The sequence below is a fragment of the Penicillium taxi genome (genome assembly GCF_028828555.1).
Source record: "Penicillium taxi strain IBT 34144 chromosome Unknown utg000005l_segment0_segment0, whole genome shotgun sequence".
NCBI lineage: Eukaryota > Fungi > Ascomycota > Eurotiomycetes > Eurotiales > Aspergillaceae > Penicillium > Penicillium taxi.
The window spans coordinates 766,991-781,544 of record NW_026643207.1 but is presented as its reverse complement, the minus strand read 5'-3'; the positions used below and the strand labels follow the sequence as shown (position 1 = coordinate 781,544).

The window sequence follows — 14,554 nt, the reverse complement described above, 5'->3', positions numbered from 1 at the left end:
TAGGTCGTTGTTTCCTCTTAGAGTACAATCACTCTCATCATCATCATTATCATCGTCACCCGGATCGTCTCCTAAGTTTCCGGTATAGGTCGTAGGTGGTACGCCTCCAATTTAGCTTTTACGTATATACTCTCGGTTGTTTAGGACGTTTATATACATATGTGGTTCCGGCCGAGGTAATAAGAAAACATGCGAGGTCCAGTTCTGGGTCTTGCGCTAGGTAGGGGGTATTTCCTTCGGTATTTGGCTTAGCTGGCTTAGACATGTTCATTAGGTTGGGTAAACCCATACCTAACCCAACCCAACCCACAATGGGCTAGGTATAGGTCAGAAATTTTACCCAAAACCCATATAGGTTAGGTATGGGTTTGAAGTAAAACCCACACCCAGCCCATAAACCCATCTTTTTGCTAAGACTTTTATTTCACGTGATATTTGTCACCTAGTTAGTACTAGATTGAGGCAAAAATTAGGCACTAAGACACTAATTACCCTAATTTAGTTTAGGTTGAGGCGAAAATCAGGCATTAAGGCATCAAAAATACCTATATAGGACCCATACCCAACCTATGCACATGTCTAAGCTGGCTAGCTGGATTGACCGGATCTTATGGGCGTCGGGTGGCGGTCGTTCCCTTTAGACCATCTAGTATGTCATTTAACTTATCCTGGAGTGCTAGAGTTCTTATAGCGCCATTGATGTCTTTAAAGGCGTTTTTGATTTCTGCGTCCGTCCATTCATGTTCTTCTTCCCTTATAAGGCATTCCGTTAGGGAGTCGGCTAGTTTTAGTGTCCATCTCACATAAACTCCGCGCTGGATAAGTATATGGTACACTAATCGGAGGGTGTTTTGTTCGAGTTTCGTAAAGTCCTCCTCGGTCTAGTTCTTGAAGTCTGCTTAGAAGTCGGCCCAGAGTCCGCGGTCCATAACTCCCGTGGTTATATAGTAGGTAAATCGTGTGGTTATATATTCCTTACGCTAATCCTAGTTACATTCCTATAGGTCAAAACCATTTCTATAGTAGAATCTGATTTTCTCCTCTTATATTATATTGCCCTATGATTCGTGCGCCTCTCGGTAGGTCTGGTCCCTATCTATATATTCATCGGGGTACCCTTGGCCTCTACTCTAGTTAAAAGTAGGTATAGGGCTAGTATATTCCATATATGATCCGGGCATACTTGCTCGTGTATAGCTACCCCGAGTGCGTGGTCTATATAATAGTGTTCCGTCCATAATAATAGTAAATAGATCTGAACTTTCGTCGTCGTCTCGTGAGGTCAGGTCTTCTTCTATAATTAGGGAATGGCGTGCGAATTGCCCTTAGTTATTATGCTTTCGTTCACAGTATGCAGATTTGATTAACTATAGTATCTAGTATACTAGTGGTGCTATATAGCTCCTATAGGTGATGCTAGGGGGAGATTGGCTATATTCTAGCGTGGATCCGTGGAGGAGCCGGACAAGTCATAAGTGGAGAAGTTGAATAAGTCACCAGTAGGTTCTAGTGTCCCATAATTCAAAGAGGGGAAGATTTTTAGGGGTTTTTGAGTATCCCCAGTTTTTCCAATACGAAAAGGAAAAGTTTTAGTCGAATATCCTTCGAAAAGTAGTCGTAAAGGAGGTGTTGAAAGGTAGAAACTAGGGTGTAGTTTTCTAAATCAAACTTGAAAATTATGTTTTTGGAAGAGTGAATAGGCTTACCGGTGCCAATTCATGCTCTTAACAGTGTTTTATCGTATTTTCTTCGATCGAATTTAGCTTATCATCGTAACGAGTTTTCGTGGTTTTAAGGATTTTTCACAATAACTTAGTGATATAACCTCTAAGTCTGATTCAGCTCGTCAACTGATCAGTGTCGATCAACTACGTTGAAAGGACAGGGTTCACACGTTGCACTATATACACTGGAAAAGGGTATGGTTCGTCCTAGATTCTTAGTATATACGTTATGCAAAGTGGTGTGAAATATGTTCGATTCATGTAGCTACTTGAGTTCCTAATATAGTTGTTCCCCCGTGACTCGGGGGTCTGTTTGTTCCGTTCCGGGTTTATGGTATTGCATGATTGCAATATCCATGTTCCGATAGGGTTCTAATCGGTTCATCGTTTTTTGTTTTTTCGGAAGTTTTTGATAAGCTTATCTACGTTTAAATCGTCTTGGCTGACCTATTGATTATACTCTGATGGCTAGCCCTTCTATTTGACTAGAAAGTATGTTTCGTTTTCAATAATAGATTCGTCCCGGATTTCTTTAATTTCCTAGTCTTCGTTGTCTTATAGATTTGGTAATATGGTTAATTCGTCACCATTTCGGGACCTCTAGGGTTCAAGTAGTTGAATTAGGAAGACGTTGTGAATGCGATCGTATTTTATAGGAAGGCTTAAATAATACGCTTAGGTTCCGACTCGGGCAAGAATCTTGAATGGTCTAATGAATTTTAGACCTAGTTTATTTGATGGTTGGTCGAGGCGTATGTTTTTGGTGGAGAGTTTTACTAGTTCGCCGACCCTGAATTCCATTGGTTTATGTCGGTTGTTATAGTATTTCGATATCAATTCATTTGCTTTTTACCAGTTTTCTGCCGTTTTCTATTATAGTTCGTGGAGTTTTTTCACGCGATCCTATACGCTTAGAGCCTCTTTATCTTTATTATTTAAGCTATCGCGGAATCGGAGTTCTAGGTGGTATCCTAGAAGGCATTCGGATAGAGATAGATTTATTGTCGAATTGATAGTATTATTATATACGTATTCTACTATTATCAGAAGTTTTAGCTAAACAACCTATTCGGTTCCGACAAAACATCGGAGGTAATATTCTAGTACTTGATTTATCTATTTAGTCTATCTATTAGTTTATAGATAATATATAGTAGATAGACGTCGTTTCACTCTCGAATAGTAATAGATTCGGGACCAAAACTTGCTAGTAAAGATGCTTCCTCGGTCGGAAACGATCCCGTCTAGGACTCCAAATCGGAGTTCAACATGCTTATAGAGGATTTCGGCGAAGTCTTCCACTTTTATCGTGCTCGAAACAGGTACGAATAGGCTATATTTCGTGAACCTATCGACAATGACCAGAATCGCATCGACGTGTTGGCCCTTCTATATTATAGGAGGAAGGCCTATGATGAAGTCTAGCGATATTTCTTTCTAAGGACGAGTTGGTTGTGGCAAGGGTTATAATTTCCTATATAGTTTGTGCCTTAGGGCCTTAGCTCCCTGATATACTACGTAAGTCGCTATATATTCGTCTACGTCTTGTTAGAGGTTCATCTAGTGGAATTTTCGCCTGATAAGCTCTTTAGTGCGGTTTTGACCAAAATAGCCTATATATAGATCGTCGTGATGAAGTTCCATAACATACCTTCGTAAATTTCCTTGCGGAACGAAAATTCGTTCCTTAAACCATAAAAGGTTATTACTATCAAGGGTCCAACCGATTTGGCCGGGTTTTCCACTAGAAAGGTTTTCGATACGCTATCGAGTCTCAGGATCGTCACCCTGGACCTTGGCGATCAGGTTTTCAAACTCAAAGTTTGGGTTTTCGGAGAAAATGTCCTCCTCCCTCGCTGCTGTAACTAAGGCTTAGCGAGGAATGGTTTAGGAGCGACCCAGGTTTTTAAGGATAGCCGGATCTCTAAGATCCGGGTCCTCGTCGAATGGGTCCCGATACCCAGGCAAATCCTAGGTGGATAACACATCATTCGCGGGATCACTCCAGGGAGATTGTTTCCTAGAGTTTTGGTTATAGGAGCCCCTACATAGACGAATCTGTTCAGGATCTCCTTCCCCAATGTTTTGGTTATAGGAGGCCATACACGGACGAATCCGCTCAGGTTCTCCTTTCCCTAGGTTTATAGCGAGTTAGCCCCGGCAACCATCCGAAACGTAGTCGAATGGCGCACGACTCGACTACAATAAGGCATTCCGCTGTGGAGATTTGTACTCGGTTTTGATTTTTTTCTTCTAAGAGAAGAGTTTTGGTAGCGTCAAGGGTTTCGTCGTGATCAGCGCTTCCGCCCTTACAATCCTATTTCGAATCGGTCCTAGAACGTCAGTGTTTCGAGAGGAACTCTCTTTATTTGGTTTTCGGGACAACCCATCTATGGGGTTGGTTTTCCCTGACCTATGTTTTATGACAAAATCAAATAGTGTTAGAAAAAGACACCAACAGGCTTATCGACCATTTAATATGGTCTACTATATAAAGGATTAGAGGTTGGCGTGATCCGAGAGCACTTCGACAGTGAATCGGCTACCTTCTAAGTAGTGTCGCCAGTTTTTAAAAGATTAGATGATCGCAAATAGCTCCTGATCTAGGGTTGAATAATTTAATTCTGGCCCCGTAAATTTTCTTGACCAAAAGGCTATAGGATACTAAACATTTTTTGGGTCTAGCTAAGATAGTATCCTAGCCATACCAAGATTTAATACATCGGTTTCTAGCCGAATCGGCCTCGAAGGATCGAAGTATCGAAGCAGAGGTGCGTTTTAGAAAGCTTAGATAAGCTCCCGAAATGATTAGGTTTATTCCAGATTTAGTTCGACTTTTCCAGGTTTTTTCCTATTCACACTCCCTTTTAGTATATCTATCAGGGGCAGTGCGATGGAGGAGTAATTTTGAATAAATCTCCTATAGAAGTTACAGAAACCTAGAAATACCTGGACGTCATGAAAACTAGTAGGAATCTCCCACAATTCGATGGCGGACATATGTTTTAGGTCCATTAAGATCCCGTTTTCGTCGATAACAAATCCTAGAAAGTCGACTTTGTTTTAGTAAAAGGTGCATTTCGAGGGTTTTGCGTAGAGTTGAGCCTCGCGTAGGCGCTAAAGGACCTACAAAACGTGCTCGGAATATTCCTAACATGTTTTCGAAAAGATGAGGATGTCATCGAGGTATATAATATAAATAATATTAAGTAAACCTCTAAATACTATATAAATATAGTTTTAGAATATTATAGGTGTATTAGTTAGCCTAAATAGCATAACCAGATACTTAAAGTGTCTGTATCTAGTGCGAAATATAGTTTTCCACTTATCCCCCTCTCTGATACGGATCCTATAATAGGCGTCGCGAATATCAATTTTAGAGAAGAATTTAGATCTAGAAAGGCGATCTAGGATCTCCGAAATCAGGGGTAATAGATACCGATTCTTGACCAAAACATAGTTAAGCCCCTAGTAGTCAACACAGAGTCGTAGACCGCCATCCTTCTTTAGCATAAAAAGGATCGGGGCGCCAGCAGGACTTTTTGAAGGTCGCATCCGGCCAGTTTATAGGCCTTCATCGATCTATTCCCTGACTATCGCTAATTCAGTTTATGAAAGCGGATATATTAGTCCATAAGGCGGGGTTACGCCGTCGATTAGGTTAATAGCGTGATCAGTATCTTTGAGTGGTGGAAGAGAAGATGCTTTTTCGTGGTCGAAAACGTCACGAAATGACTCGAATTTGGGAGGTAAGGTGTCTTCTCCCTATCTTTTATTATCGTCTTCTAGGAGTTAAATATCCTCGTTTATCCGGACTAGAGCGAAAACTTTCACTTCATTCCGGGTGTGTTTTACGAATTAGTGTAGGGAGTCTATCGAAATGGTTCTGTTTCGTACTTAAAACCACCATTTTCTATCCTAGGTGGAAATATGGATTCTTTCGTCTCGGCAGGTTATCATCGATAAGAGGATTAGGCTTCCCGAGAGATCAGCTTCTCGATCGATACCGACACAGAATTATTCAAGATTCCTGGTTATTCCGCGAGAGTCGGTGATAGTCATTAGGACCCTCTATACTCTAAATATTGGGACGTTAAGTTTTCCGACTATTTAGATGATAGGTGCTATCATCGGCGCCTAGTTAAGTTTATAATTTTACGCGAATTAGATACTAACAAGGTCTATTTCCATATAGGTATCAAGGTCTATATGCGTTTCGATCTTGTTTCGGAGTCGAATTAGTATGAAAAACTAGTCGGTGGTTTTAACTTATGGCTTATCGATCGATATTCTTGACTCGATCTTAGTTGCACCCTATACCCTAGTAGTGTTTTTCGGGCACGCGGGGCTTTTATGGTTAGGACTAAAGTAGATTTTATATTCTTTCCGCTTCTTTTCCTTGTTCTAAACAAAAGTCTAGTCATCAGGGACTTATGTCTTTTTTCTAAGGTATCCCTTCGGCTTAGAGTCTTTATCGTTTCTTTAGGGTTTCGAGTCCAAGTGCTAAGAGAAAGAAGGCTTCTTTATCGATAAGGTGGAGCTGGTGTAGGTTTTTTAGAAAGGGCTTGAATTTGGTTTTTTGTTTCCGTCCTTTTCGGCTTCTTTACGCTTTTCCCTATTCCTATATACAATATTTAAGGCGCGTTTAAGGATTTGCCAATATCGATTTGCCTCCATAACCATAGCGTCTCGAGTAGTAGGGAGATCGCCTGCTCTCGTAGAGATGATCGCATCTCGGAGTCCTTGGCTAAGTTTTACAAAGAAGAAGAGGGCATGGTCTTCTTCGGGCTATTTTCCGGCGAATTGTTCCAGGCTTAGAAGGTGTTAATGGAACTCGCTTAGACTTTGGTCTAGTTTCTGACGGGCGGATTCTAGTCGGATTCGGTATTCAATCAGGCCCGTCGCGAGATTAGCGACCAACTGGTTGGTCTAATCTTTGAAGTAATCCTATGACTTTTTTGCTTCGTAGGCTTCTTCAGGGTTCAGTTCGTCGTAGTAGGTGTACCAGCGTTAACAACATTCTATATTTAGGTGCGCAATTCCAGCGTAAACCTTCCGTTTCGAATTCGGATAGTGTCTAGGGTTTGCTTCAAAGGATTATTCGAGATCACGAATCCATTCTAACCATTATTGAAGACTGAAATCAAGGGTAAAATTATCGATATCTTTAAACTTGATCTCGCGGAGTCCCTTTAGTTCTCGTTCTGAATCTGATCCTGATTGGGACGAGGGTCGGTCGGCGGCCTTCCGGCGGCGCTTCGATAGGGTTTCGTATTCTTCGAGTTGTTGTTCGTACTCTCTAATACACTTCTAGAGCATATACTTCATTTTTATACAACAGGATATTTTTCGAAGTTCACGGATCTCTTCGTCAGACTCTGATTGGTCTAGAGAATTTTCTGAACCTGATACTGGCTCGGGATCGGGGGCGGTTGGTAGTGGATTCGCTCCCGATTAGGTGAAGGTTGCACTGATAGCAGGCTCAACTATGGTAGCGGGGACCGATGGGGAGTCTCGTGTGCTAGTACTATGTTTTCGGGTTCGAGGTGCCATAATGTCTTCTTTGATCAATCAAGAGAAGAATCAGAATTGTAAGGGTTACTGGATTTTATAGAGAAGACAAGGATGGGAACAAGAACTCGATAACATTTCAAGACTGATTCTTGAAAGAATCATGGGGGATCCGGGTACGGATCGGTTAAGTAGTTGTGGGTATTACATAACAGTCACATGATTTCCAGATTATCAACTCCGTGACACTCATTAGCCGCGATATGAGCTAAACCCTGGAGACGTGGATCTAGATATCGGCATACTTTAACCCCAGAGCACCGCATATATCGTTTTTTAACATCACAGCCAAGGACAGGGCTATAGATATTATGGCTCCCACCATGGCGATAATGACCATATTGGTGTGCTTTAAGTCGATTAGAGACATCATCTTCTGCAATACCCTTCAGATCAATCATATAAGCATAGCCTTGTAGATGTGACCTAGGATAGTCAGGTAGCTCAGCAACGTGTTCAAATTCTAAGACTGAAAGACCACCCGTTGGTTTGTTTGAAAGCGGAATCAGAATCTATTATGTTAGTTGATATTATGAAATAGCCGGTTATTTCTGCAAAATAACCGGCTAGTTTTCTCTGGTTCATTTATTACCTTAGGTTCCCCAATAGGAGTGACATCCTCCACAGCAGTAAATCTCTCTCTAAGGGTTTGATCTATTGGCGGAAGGGAATTGTCGTCGTCATCATTGAGCCCCAGTTCATCAGTATTAATATCATCACTGAAATAGGATTCCATGTTAGGCAGTCGAGCCTAGTTATTAGTTAATAGTTGGTTATTTGGTATAAATAGCCGGTTATTTACATACTAGGAACTTAGGATTAAAGAAAAAGAGAAAAATTGGGGGGAATGTAAGGGATTGAAATGAATTTTCATAACGCTAAGCCTAAATAGGGCTCTTACCATCAGCTATGAGTTTTACGCTAAACTGTATTAGGAAGTTCAGAGTTTTTCCGAAATCTTAACGTCAGCCGAGTTTAGCCCCACTGTCATCCGAGTTGTAGTCACTCACATCTCATTAGTGTTATCACCATACATAAATCACGTGATAGCACAAGACACCAGACGCAGCAGCCCTTAGAGGACACATTGACCTATCTACTCAAGGCAGCTGAATTCTTGTTGATACTACACTAGATAAGTGACCACTCGACGAGACGCGAAACATCGAGGCAGCGAGATGTTGGGTGACGTGCAGATCGGCATCCAGGCAGAAAAGCAACAGGACCACGTCCGTTTATTCTACCGCCATGCTAATATAGATATCAGGAACTAAGAGATTTTGTGCAGACGTGCCCGTTCTTGGTCCAACCACTGAACCATGGCGACCCATCAACCCCTAACGACTACCCACTTTACCCGATCTTTCCTGCTTCCTACCGCACCACGTCGGAAAACTTAGCAGACACGGACCAGTGTGCGTGTGGACAAGCGAGAGAGACCGTGGAACACTTCCTATTTCGATGTCAAAAATGGACAGCGCACCGAACTGAACTACTACAATGTATCAACACCCACCGAGGAAATATATCCTTCTTCCTGGGAGGAAAGTCGCCTTCCGACGATCAGAAGTGGACGCCGAACTTAGAGGCGGTCCGGGCCTCAATACGATTCGCCATGGCCACGGGCCGACTCGAGGCCACCTAACCATGCCGACGAACTTAAATTCCCCTCCCTTTTTATCGATCTAATCCACCAACCACCTCGTGTTCCAGATGGTAGACGCGCTTCAACTGCCGAAGATAGGATGTTGAACACTTGGAGAAGCGCCTTCAAGCCAGCCTACTAACCAAATTACCAACTCACGAGAATCCGCTGCGATACGGACACCTGAGATGACATTTTTTTTGCAATGCTTTGTGAATGGGCTCTAAGGAGACACAGTACTATATATATCATGACATGTACAGTAGATCAGAGATAGTTGCCCTTTCGGCTTAGCCGCCGGGCGTTAATAAATTGTGTGTGTACAGAATGTTATGATGTATAATTGGACCAGCTGGCTTGCTGCTAACAAGCATCCGATTCACGAGATTGTTTAAGTCTAACCCCCAATATATGGTTCCTCCACCAATTTATAGTGAAAAGATACAATAACCGAGGGCTCAGTGGAGTACACAATCGTTAAAATGATAAAAGGTCCATCATTACCCTAGCTGGCCCTTGCACATGAATAATGAATGTGATATGCCTGAGGCATGAATGATGATATCACAACACAGAAACGATATGAATAGCTGTCTGCTTCGGTAATAACCTAGTCAACCGACAGTACCTGAAGACTAGAAACCCATCCCAGACAAGTTCACCTTGATCCAAAGCATCAAAATTTGTATTGACTTCAGCGACAAGAAAGCGCATTGACAATTCAAAGTCTAATTAGTCGAAAGAGAATGAGCTTCTTTGTTCACAGCGTTCTTCATGTTGCTGCTTTCCTCAGACGGAGATAAATCAGAGTGATCCTGACTCGCCAGCTGGCTAGATATCGCCGCCAGCGAAGCTGGATCCCTGTCGAGCTTTAAGCCTTGTTTTTCCAGCAGGAAGTCAACCATTGTTCCAATTCTCTGGTTTGTTTCATAAAGAAGCTCTGCTATCTTGATAGTTTCTTCTAATTCATTCCGAGCTTGCTCCAATGAAAATAGCGCTGCAGTTAGCTCCTCTTCGTATTTCGATGAGACACGCTCAGCCCGTAAGAGTCGCGTATTCAGGGTTGCCACTATTCGAAGAATTTCCTAAGCCTCGTAAGTCTATGAGCACCCTTTTTCACATGAATAATACATACGGAGGGATCCATGGCAGATGAAGCGCAATATGAAGGAATTTCACTTCCCGATATCTTGACCTCAGCTCTTAGCTACCGACAACACCAGAATTCCAGCGGCATGAAGTTTCTTTATATCAGGTCTGATGCCTTATGCCAGATAAGCGATACAATCAACTTTCGAATGCTGCTTGGTTATCATCGCATTCTCAATTTTTAACGAATCAATCTGTTCGTCAGCTCATAACACTCTCAATTAAACGAAATCTGATGCTCGAGTGAAAGTCTGCTTTTCATTTTTGCTAACAAAAAAATGAGTCATGATTTGAACAGTAGCGGAATTATCTCCTTTGCCATAGCTTTGCAAGTGCTAGGAAAAACAATTTGAGCACAAAAATACGTGTTATATAATTCAGGTTTAATCCCTGTTTATTCTCTATTATACTAGAAAAGATAAACAACGTTTCATGGTTTCAAAATGTCTAAAATACTTTAAGTGGTCTCGGGAAGGGTTCTGTTGAAACGAATATCAGCTGACATACCGAGATCACATGATCCTGGCATGGCAGCCCTATATCTTCTTTCATCTGAGCATTTTAGAATGACACTTCACTTTTACCCAATATGCATACACCTATTATATACGTACAGAAACGATATCAATAGCTGTCTGCTTCGGTAATAACCTAGTCAACCGACAGGTTCCCAATTTTTCTTTTAAACAAACAGACACGAACAAATTGAATGGCGTTTATACTCGGATTTAAATCTTAAATCGAGGTAGTAATCCTGATCTGCAATTCATCGTATGGTTTATTTTACTGAGGAATTTTGCGCAACTTATCTGCCCGTATGCCATGAGTTGGAATCAAATCTGTCTCGACCAATTTAGTGAACGGGGCAAAATCTTTCAATTCGTTCAATTCTTATCTCGATTCTTATCTTTGGCACATAAAGAGACAAAATTTTATCAAAAATAGCAGCTCCAGTTACACGTTCTATGAAAGAATTACCTTTGTTTCCAAGCATGTAATCCAACGATACATATAAATCAAATTGGAGAAATTTGAATCATGTCAGTGTAATTTAATCAACAGAATTTTGAAATGATGAATGATGAACTGTTGTTGTTAAAACAAGTTTTCGTCCAAAAGTACTTTTATGTTCGAATGCTGCTCTTTCGAAAAACGGCCTCTAGTAATCTTCCGTCCAGGGTCTCGGTTCAAAAGTTATTGGCAGAGTATCACCATTCAGATTTGGGACAGTGATGCTAATAGAGAATGCCCAGGTGTATGGAAACCGGTCCAAATCAAAATGCACCGCACAGCTGTTTCGCGCTTTTCTTTTACACTCAGGAATTTCGAATATCTCAAGGGAAAGAATAATTTTGTCTGTTCCAATCCTCATAGTGGGTAAAAAATTGGTTCAAGACTCTAGTATGTATTATCATTGGGTGGCTTTTAATTGAGCTTACACGTAGAGCATAGCTTACGCTTAGCCTATGCTCCTTGATTGCTCCGTGATTGCTCAGTGATTTTTAGTTAAGTACCCTAAGAGCTAGGCGTATGATGACAACATAGTCAATAATTCTCGCCTAGGATGCTTGGAGTATTCTCTAATAACTTTGTTCGGCCAGAGGATAGATACAGCATGGATCGAAATCAGTTTCACCATTTGCACACGGAATCTTTCTCGAACTTGTTGGATCACCTGTATTGACGGTATTGTCATGTCACTCTGATACGCACTACTGCTGCATTAGGGTTAGCCCTGTGTCAATAGTACTGGGTCCTGACCCATAGAACTCCACAACAATACAACTACAATACACATGCTACAACAATTTTGGAAAGAATTCCTGTGTGTAAGTGGTGAAACTGATTTCGATCCTCCCTGTACGGGCCGAGAAACAACGCTCGTCTGTTGGAGAGGGAATTTGTTTTCGAATATGGCTGTACGTCCCACTTGATCAAAGTACACAAGTGGAAGCATATGTGACCCAGCATCATGCAAGGGGTAAATATGCCAGCAGGAATATGTCCCAACAGAAGAAGTCAACCTTATCGAATTTATGATGGTTAAGATATAACATTGAGATTTCTCATATTTACTATGCTTTTGTGGATCAACCACTGCCAAGACTCGATTAGGTGATTTCAACTGGCAACCAAGATGCAAGGACCATAAATGCATAAGTACATTTATTTAGTGTTCAGCTCTGAGTCCCTAGGAGTCGATCTTCGTTCCAACAGCCCGTGCTCATGGACACTAAAAAAAGGCGAATGAATGATTCGAAATTTCCATTGGAATATTGGAATAAGTACTTGCGTTAAATTGCTTAGACTGATATCCATGAACTATTCACTAGAGTTACTTCTATCTGAAGTTATTCCGTTCATTTATCTGTTGAAATAGTTGAAGAATATTCTCATGGGTTCCAAAAATCCACCTTAATAATCTGGAAAAAAAGGCCATAGTCAGGTGATACACAAAACATCCCTCTAACTCGAATTATGTATATGATTCGTCAAATGAGGTCAATGTTGGATGGCCTTCGGATCTTATTGCTTCGTTTGTAGCGATTCAGATCTGTTGGTTAAGATGTCTTGTTCTGAGAAGAGGAGGGACACGGATCTCAGACTAATAAGGTCCAGGTTCGGCCGTGTCCCTAAGCAGGTGGCTCGTGGAATTATTCATCAAGTCCTATGCTAATCTCATGCTACCGACAGTCGAACAGCATTTCGGAAGCACAAGCTGCGGCCATTATCCCGTGCAATATCTAACTTACTACCCAATCAACAGTCATTTACTCAGGGCAAGTAGAGTTGTTTCAGGTAACTGAGGGCTAACCTATCATCTGATGATTCAAAATACTAAATTATTGTAAATCAATATAGACTCAAAGACATAAGGAATAATGTGTTCTGAATCACGATTTGCGCGGGCCAAAACGAAACAGGATGGGCAATACAGTATGCAAGGTTCCCTTTTTAAACGCAATGTCGGAACCATGTGGAAGAAAAAAGCAAGTCATAGGCCTCAGCATGCGGAGCTAGTTTTCCCCTGCCGTCCAATTTGACTTCTTTAAGAAAGAAAGACCCTCACTGCTCTAAGTTGCGGCTAAGTCGAATTGGAATTCCTCGCTATATTTCACATATTCATGGACACACCAACTTGTTATGACCTTGAGTAGCAACGAAAAACGCGCCAAGCGAAGGCAAGAATGCCGAGAAGCTCTAGCCGCTCATATCCGTGAGAAATTTAGTGACTGTTTCGTGGTGAATCTGTTACTTATTGACCATAACTCGCAGGCGAACGATTAGGAATCTCGGTTGCACCAGGCCGGGTACGTTTGCAGCCCGGTGCCGATGATGGCTACGCATGGTCAGTGGCAAAAGACAGCGAACACCTATTGAAGACAAGCCTAAGCAATGGATCAATTGGTGTTTACGATAGTATTCTAAGGGGATTGGGCCATTTGATCGAGGCCGTGACTCCTAGGACCTTGGAGCCCAATAGGCAGAAGGAAGTCTCCAATTCAGAAGAAGAGGTGAGTGTACGCTACATAAGGCCCTTTGCCAATCTCTGCTGTAGCAGCTCGATTTGATTGGTTCTTTTGTAATACAGATCTCAGATATGGCAAATGGTTCTTTTACCGCAACTATTCAAAGACTAGAACGAGAGAACCAAAAGCTTACTGAAAGATTGAAACGCGCTTCTTGCTTTTCAGAAGAGCTCCTGAGCAAAGACCAAGATTGGATGAAGAGAACATATAATCTAGAAGAGGAGTTAAAGAACGGTCAGAGTCTGGTGGTGCAACTGCAATCAGAGCTGCAGGAGGCTCGAAATGGTATGGCAAAGGCAATCAAAGTCTTGTGGCAGTGTCAAAAGATACAAAACGAGGACCACACATGGCTGGAGAAGGGAAGCGAGGAATTTGAGGAAATCAATGTATATAGCTAACACGTCTTTATCTTGAAGCTGGATTTTGGCACTGCTGCATGATCGAATGAGTCTTGGTGAGTTGTAAAGAGTAATCGCAGCCGGCCCTTTTACATAAAGATTTTCAGTCTCTTCACCTATTTCCAGGCAGGCTGAGGAAGGAAAACTCATGAGACGATATCCAAGGCAATCCTAAATAAATCTCCGAGGACCACCAGAGTCATTATTGCTCCCGAGAGCCAAATTTTGAGCATTTCCCTACTACAAACCAAGCAACTACTTATGGGTATAAATTTCTGAAGAGATCAAGACCTATCGCAATTGCTTTTCCGAGTCTAGTAAGCGTCCTAGAAGCCAGATCCTTAGTTATAACAACCATCTGGGTATAAGTTTCTGTCGGTTGACTAGGTTATTACCGAAGCAGACAGCTATTGATATCGTTTCTGTACGTATATAATAGATGTATGCATATTGGGTAAAAGTGAAGTGTCATTCTAAAATGCTCAGATGAAAGAAGATATAGTAGCTGCCATGCCAAGATCACATGATCTTGGT

General features: G+C 41.7%; 4 protein-coding genes across 4 annotated transcripts; 2 read left to right on the top strand and 2 right to left on the bottom strand.

Annotated features, from left to right (window-relative positions):
• Positions 1–6,854: 6,854 nt before the first annotated feature.
• Positions 6,855–8,386, bottom strand: N7495_007663 (uncharacterized protein; the record flags this gene model as incomplete). Its single annotated transcript, XM_057210314.1, has 4 exons — positions 6,855–7,037; positions 7,544–7,810; positions 7,891–8,049; positions 8,333–8,386. The coding sequence occupies 4 exons, from the start codon at positions 8,384–8,386 to the stop codon at positions 6,855–6,857; spliced, it is 663 nt and encodes a 220-aa protein (XP_057059857.1).
• A 90-nt stretch (positions 8,387–8,476) lies between these two features.
• On the top strand, positions 8,477–8,943 carry N7495_007662 (uncharacterized protein; the record flags this gene model as incomplete). Its single annotated transcript, XM_057210313.1, has 2 exons — positions 8,477–8,527; positions 8,587–8,943. 2 exons carry the CDS (start codon positions 8,477–8,479, stop codon positions 8,941–8,943), a joined length of 408 nt encoding a protein of 135 aa, XP_057059856.1.
• A 728-nt stretch (positions 8,944–9,671) lies between these two features.
• N7495_007661 (uncharacterized protein) lies at positions 9,672–10,090 on the bottom strand (the record flags this gene model as incomplete). The annotated part of the gene is made up of 2 exons (XM_057210312.1): positions 9,672–10,028; positions 10,079–10,090. 2 exons carry the CDS (start codon positions 10,088–10,090, stop codon positions 9,672–9,674), a joined length of 369 nt encoding a protein of 122 aa, XP_057059855.1.
• A 3,146-nt stretch (positions 10,091–13,236) lies between these two features.
• On the top strand, positions 13,237–14,062 carry N7495_007660 (uncharacterized protein; the record flags this gene model as incomplete). Its single annotated transcript, XM_057210311.1, has 4 exons — positions 13,237–13,309; positions 13,369–13,607; positions 13,685–14,008; positions 14,039–14,062. The coding sequence occupies 4 exons, from the start codon at positions 13,237–13,239 to the stop codon at positions 14,060–14,062; spliced, it is 660 nt and encodes a 219-aa protein (XP_057059854.1).
• Positions 14,063–14,554: the final 492 nt, after the last annotated feature.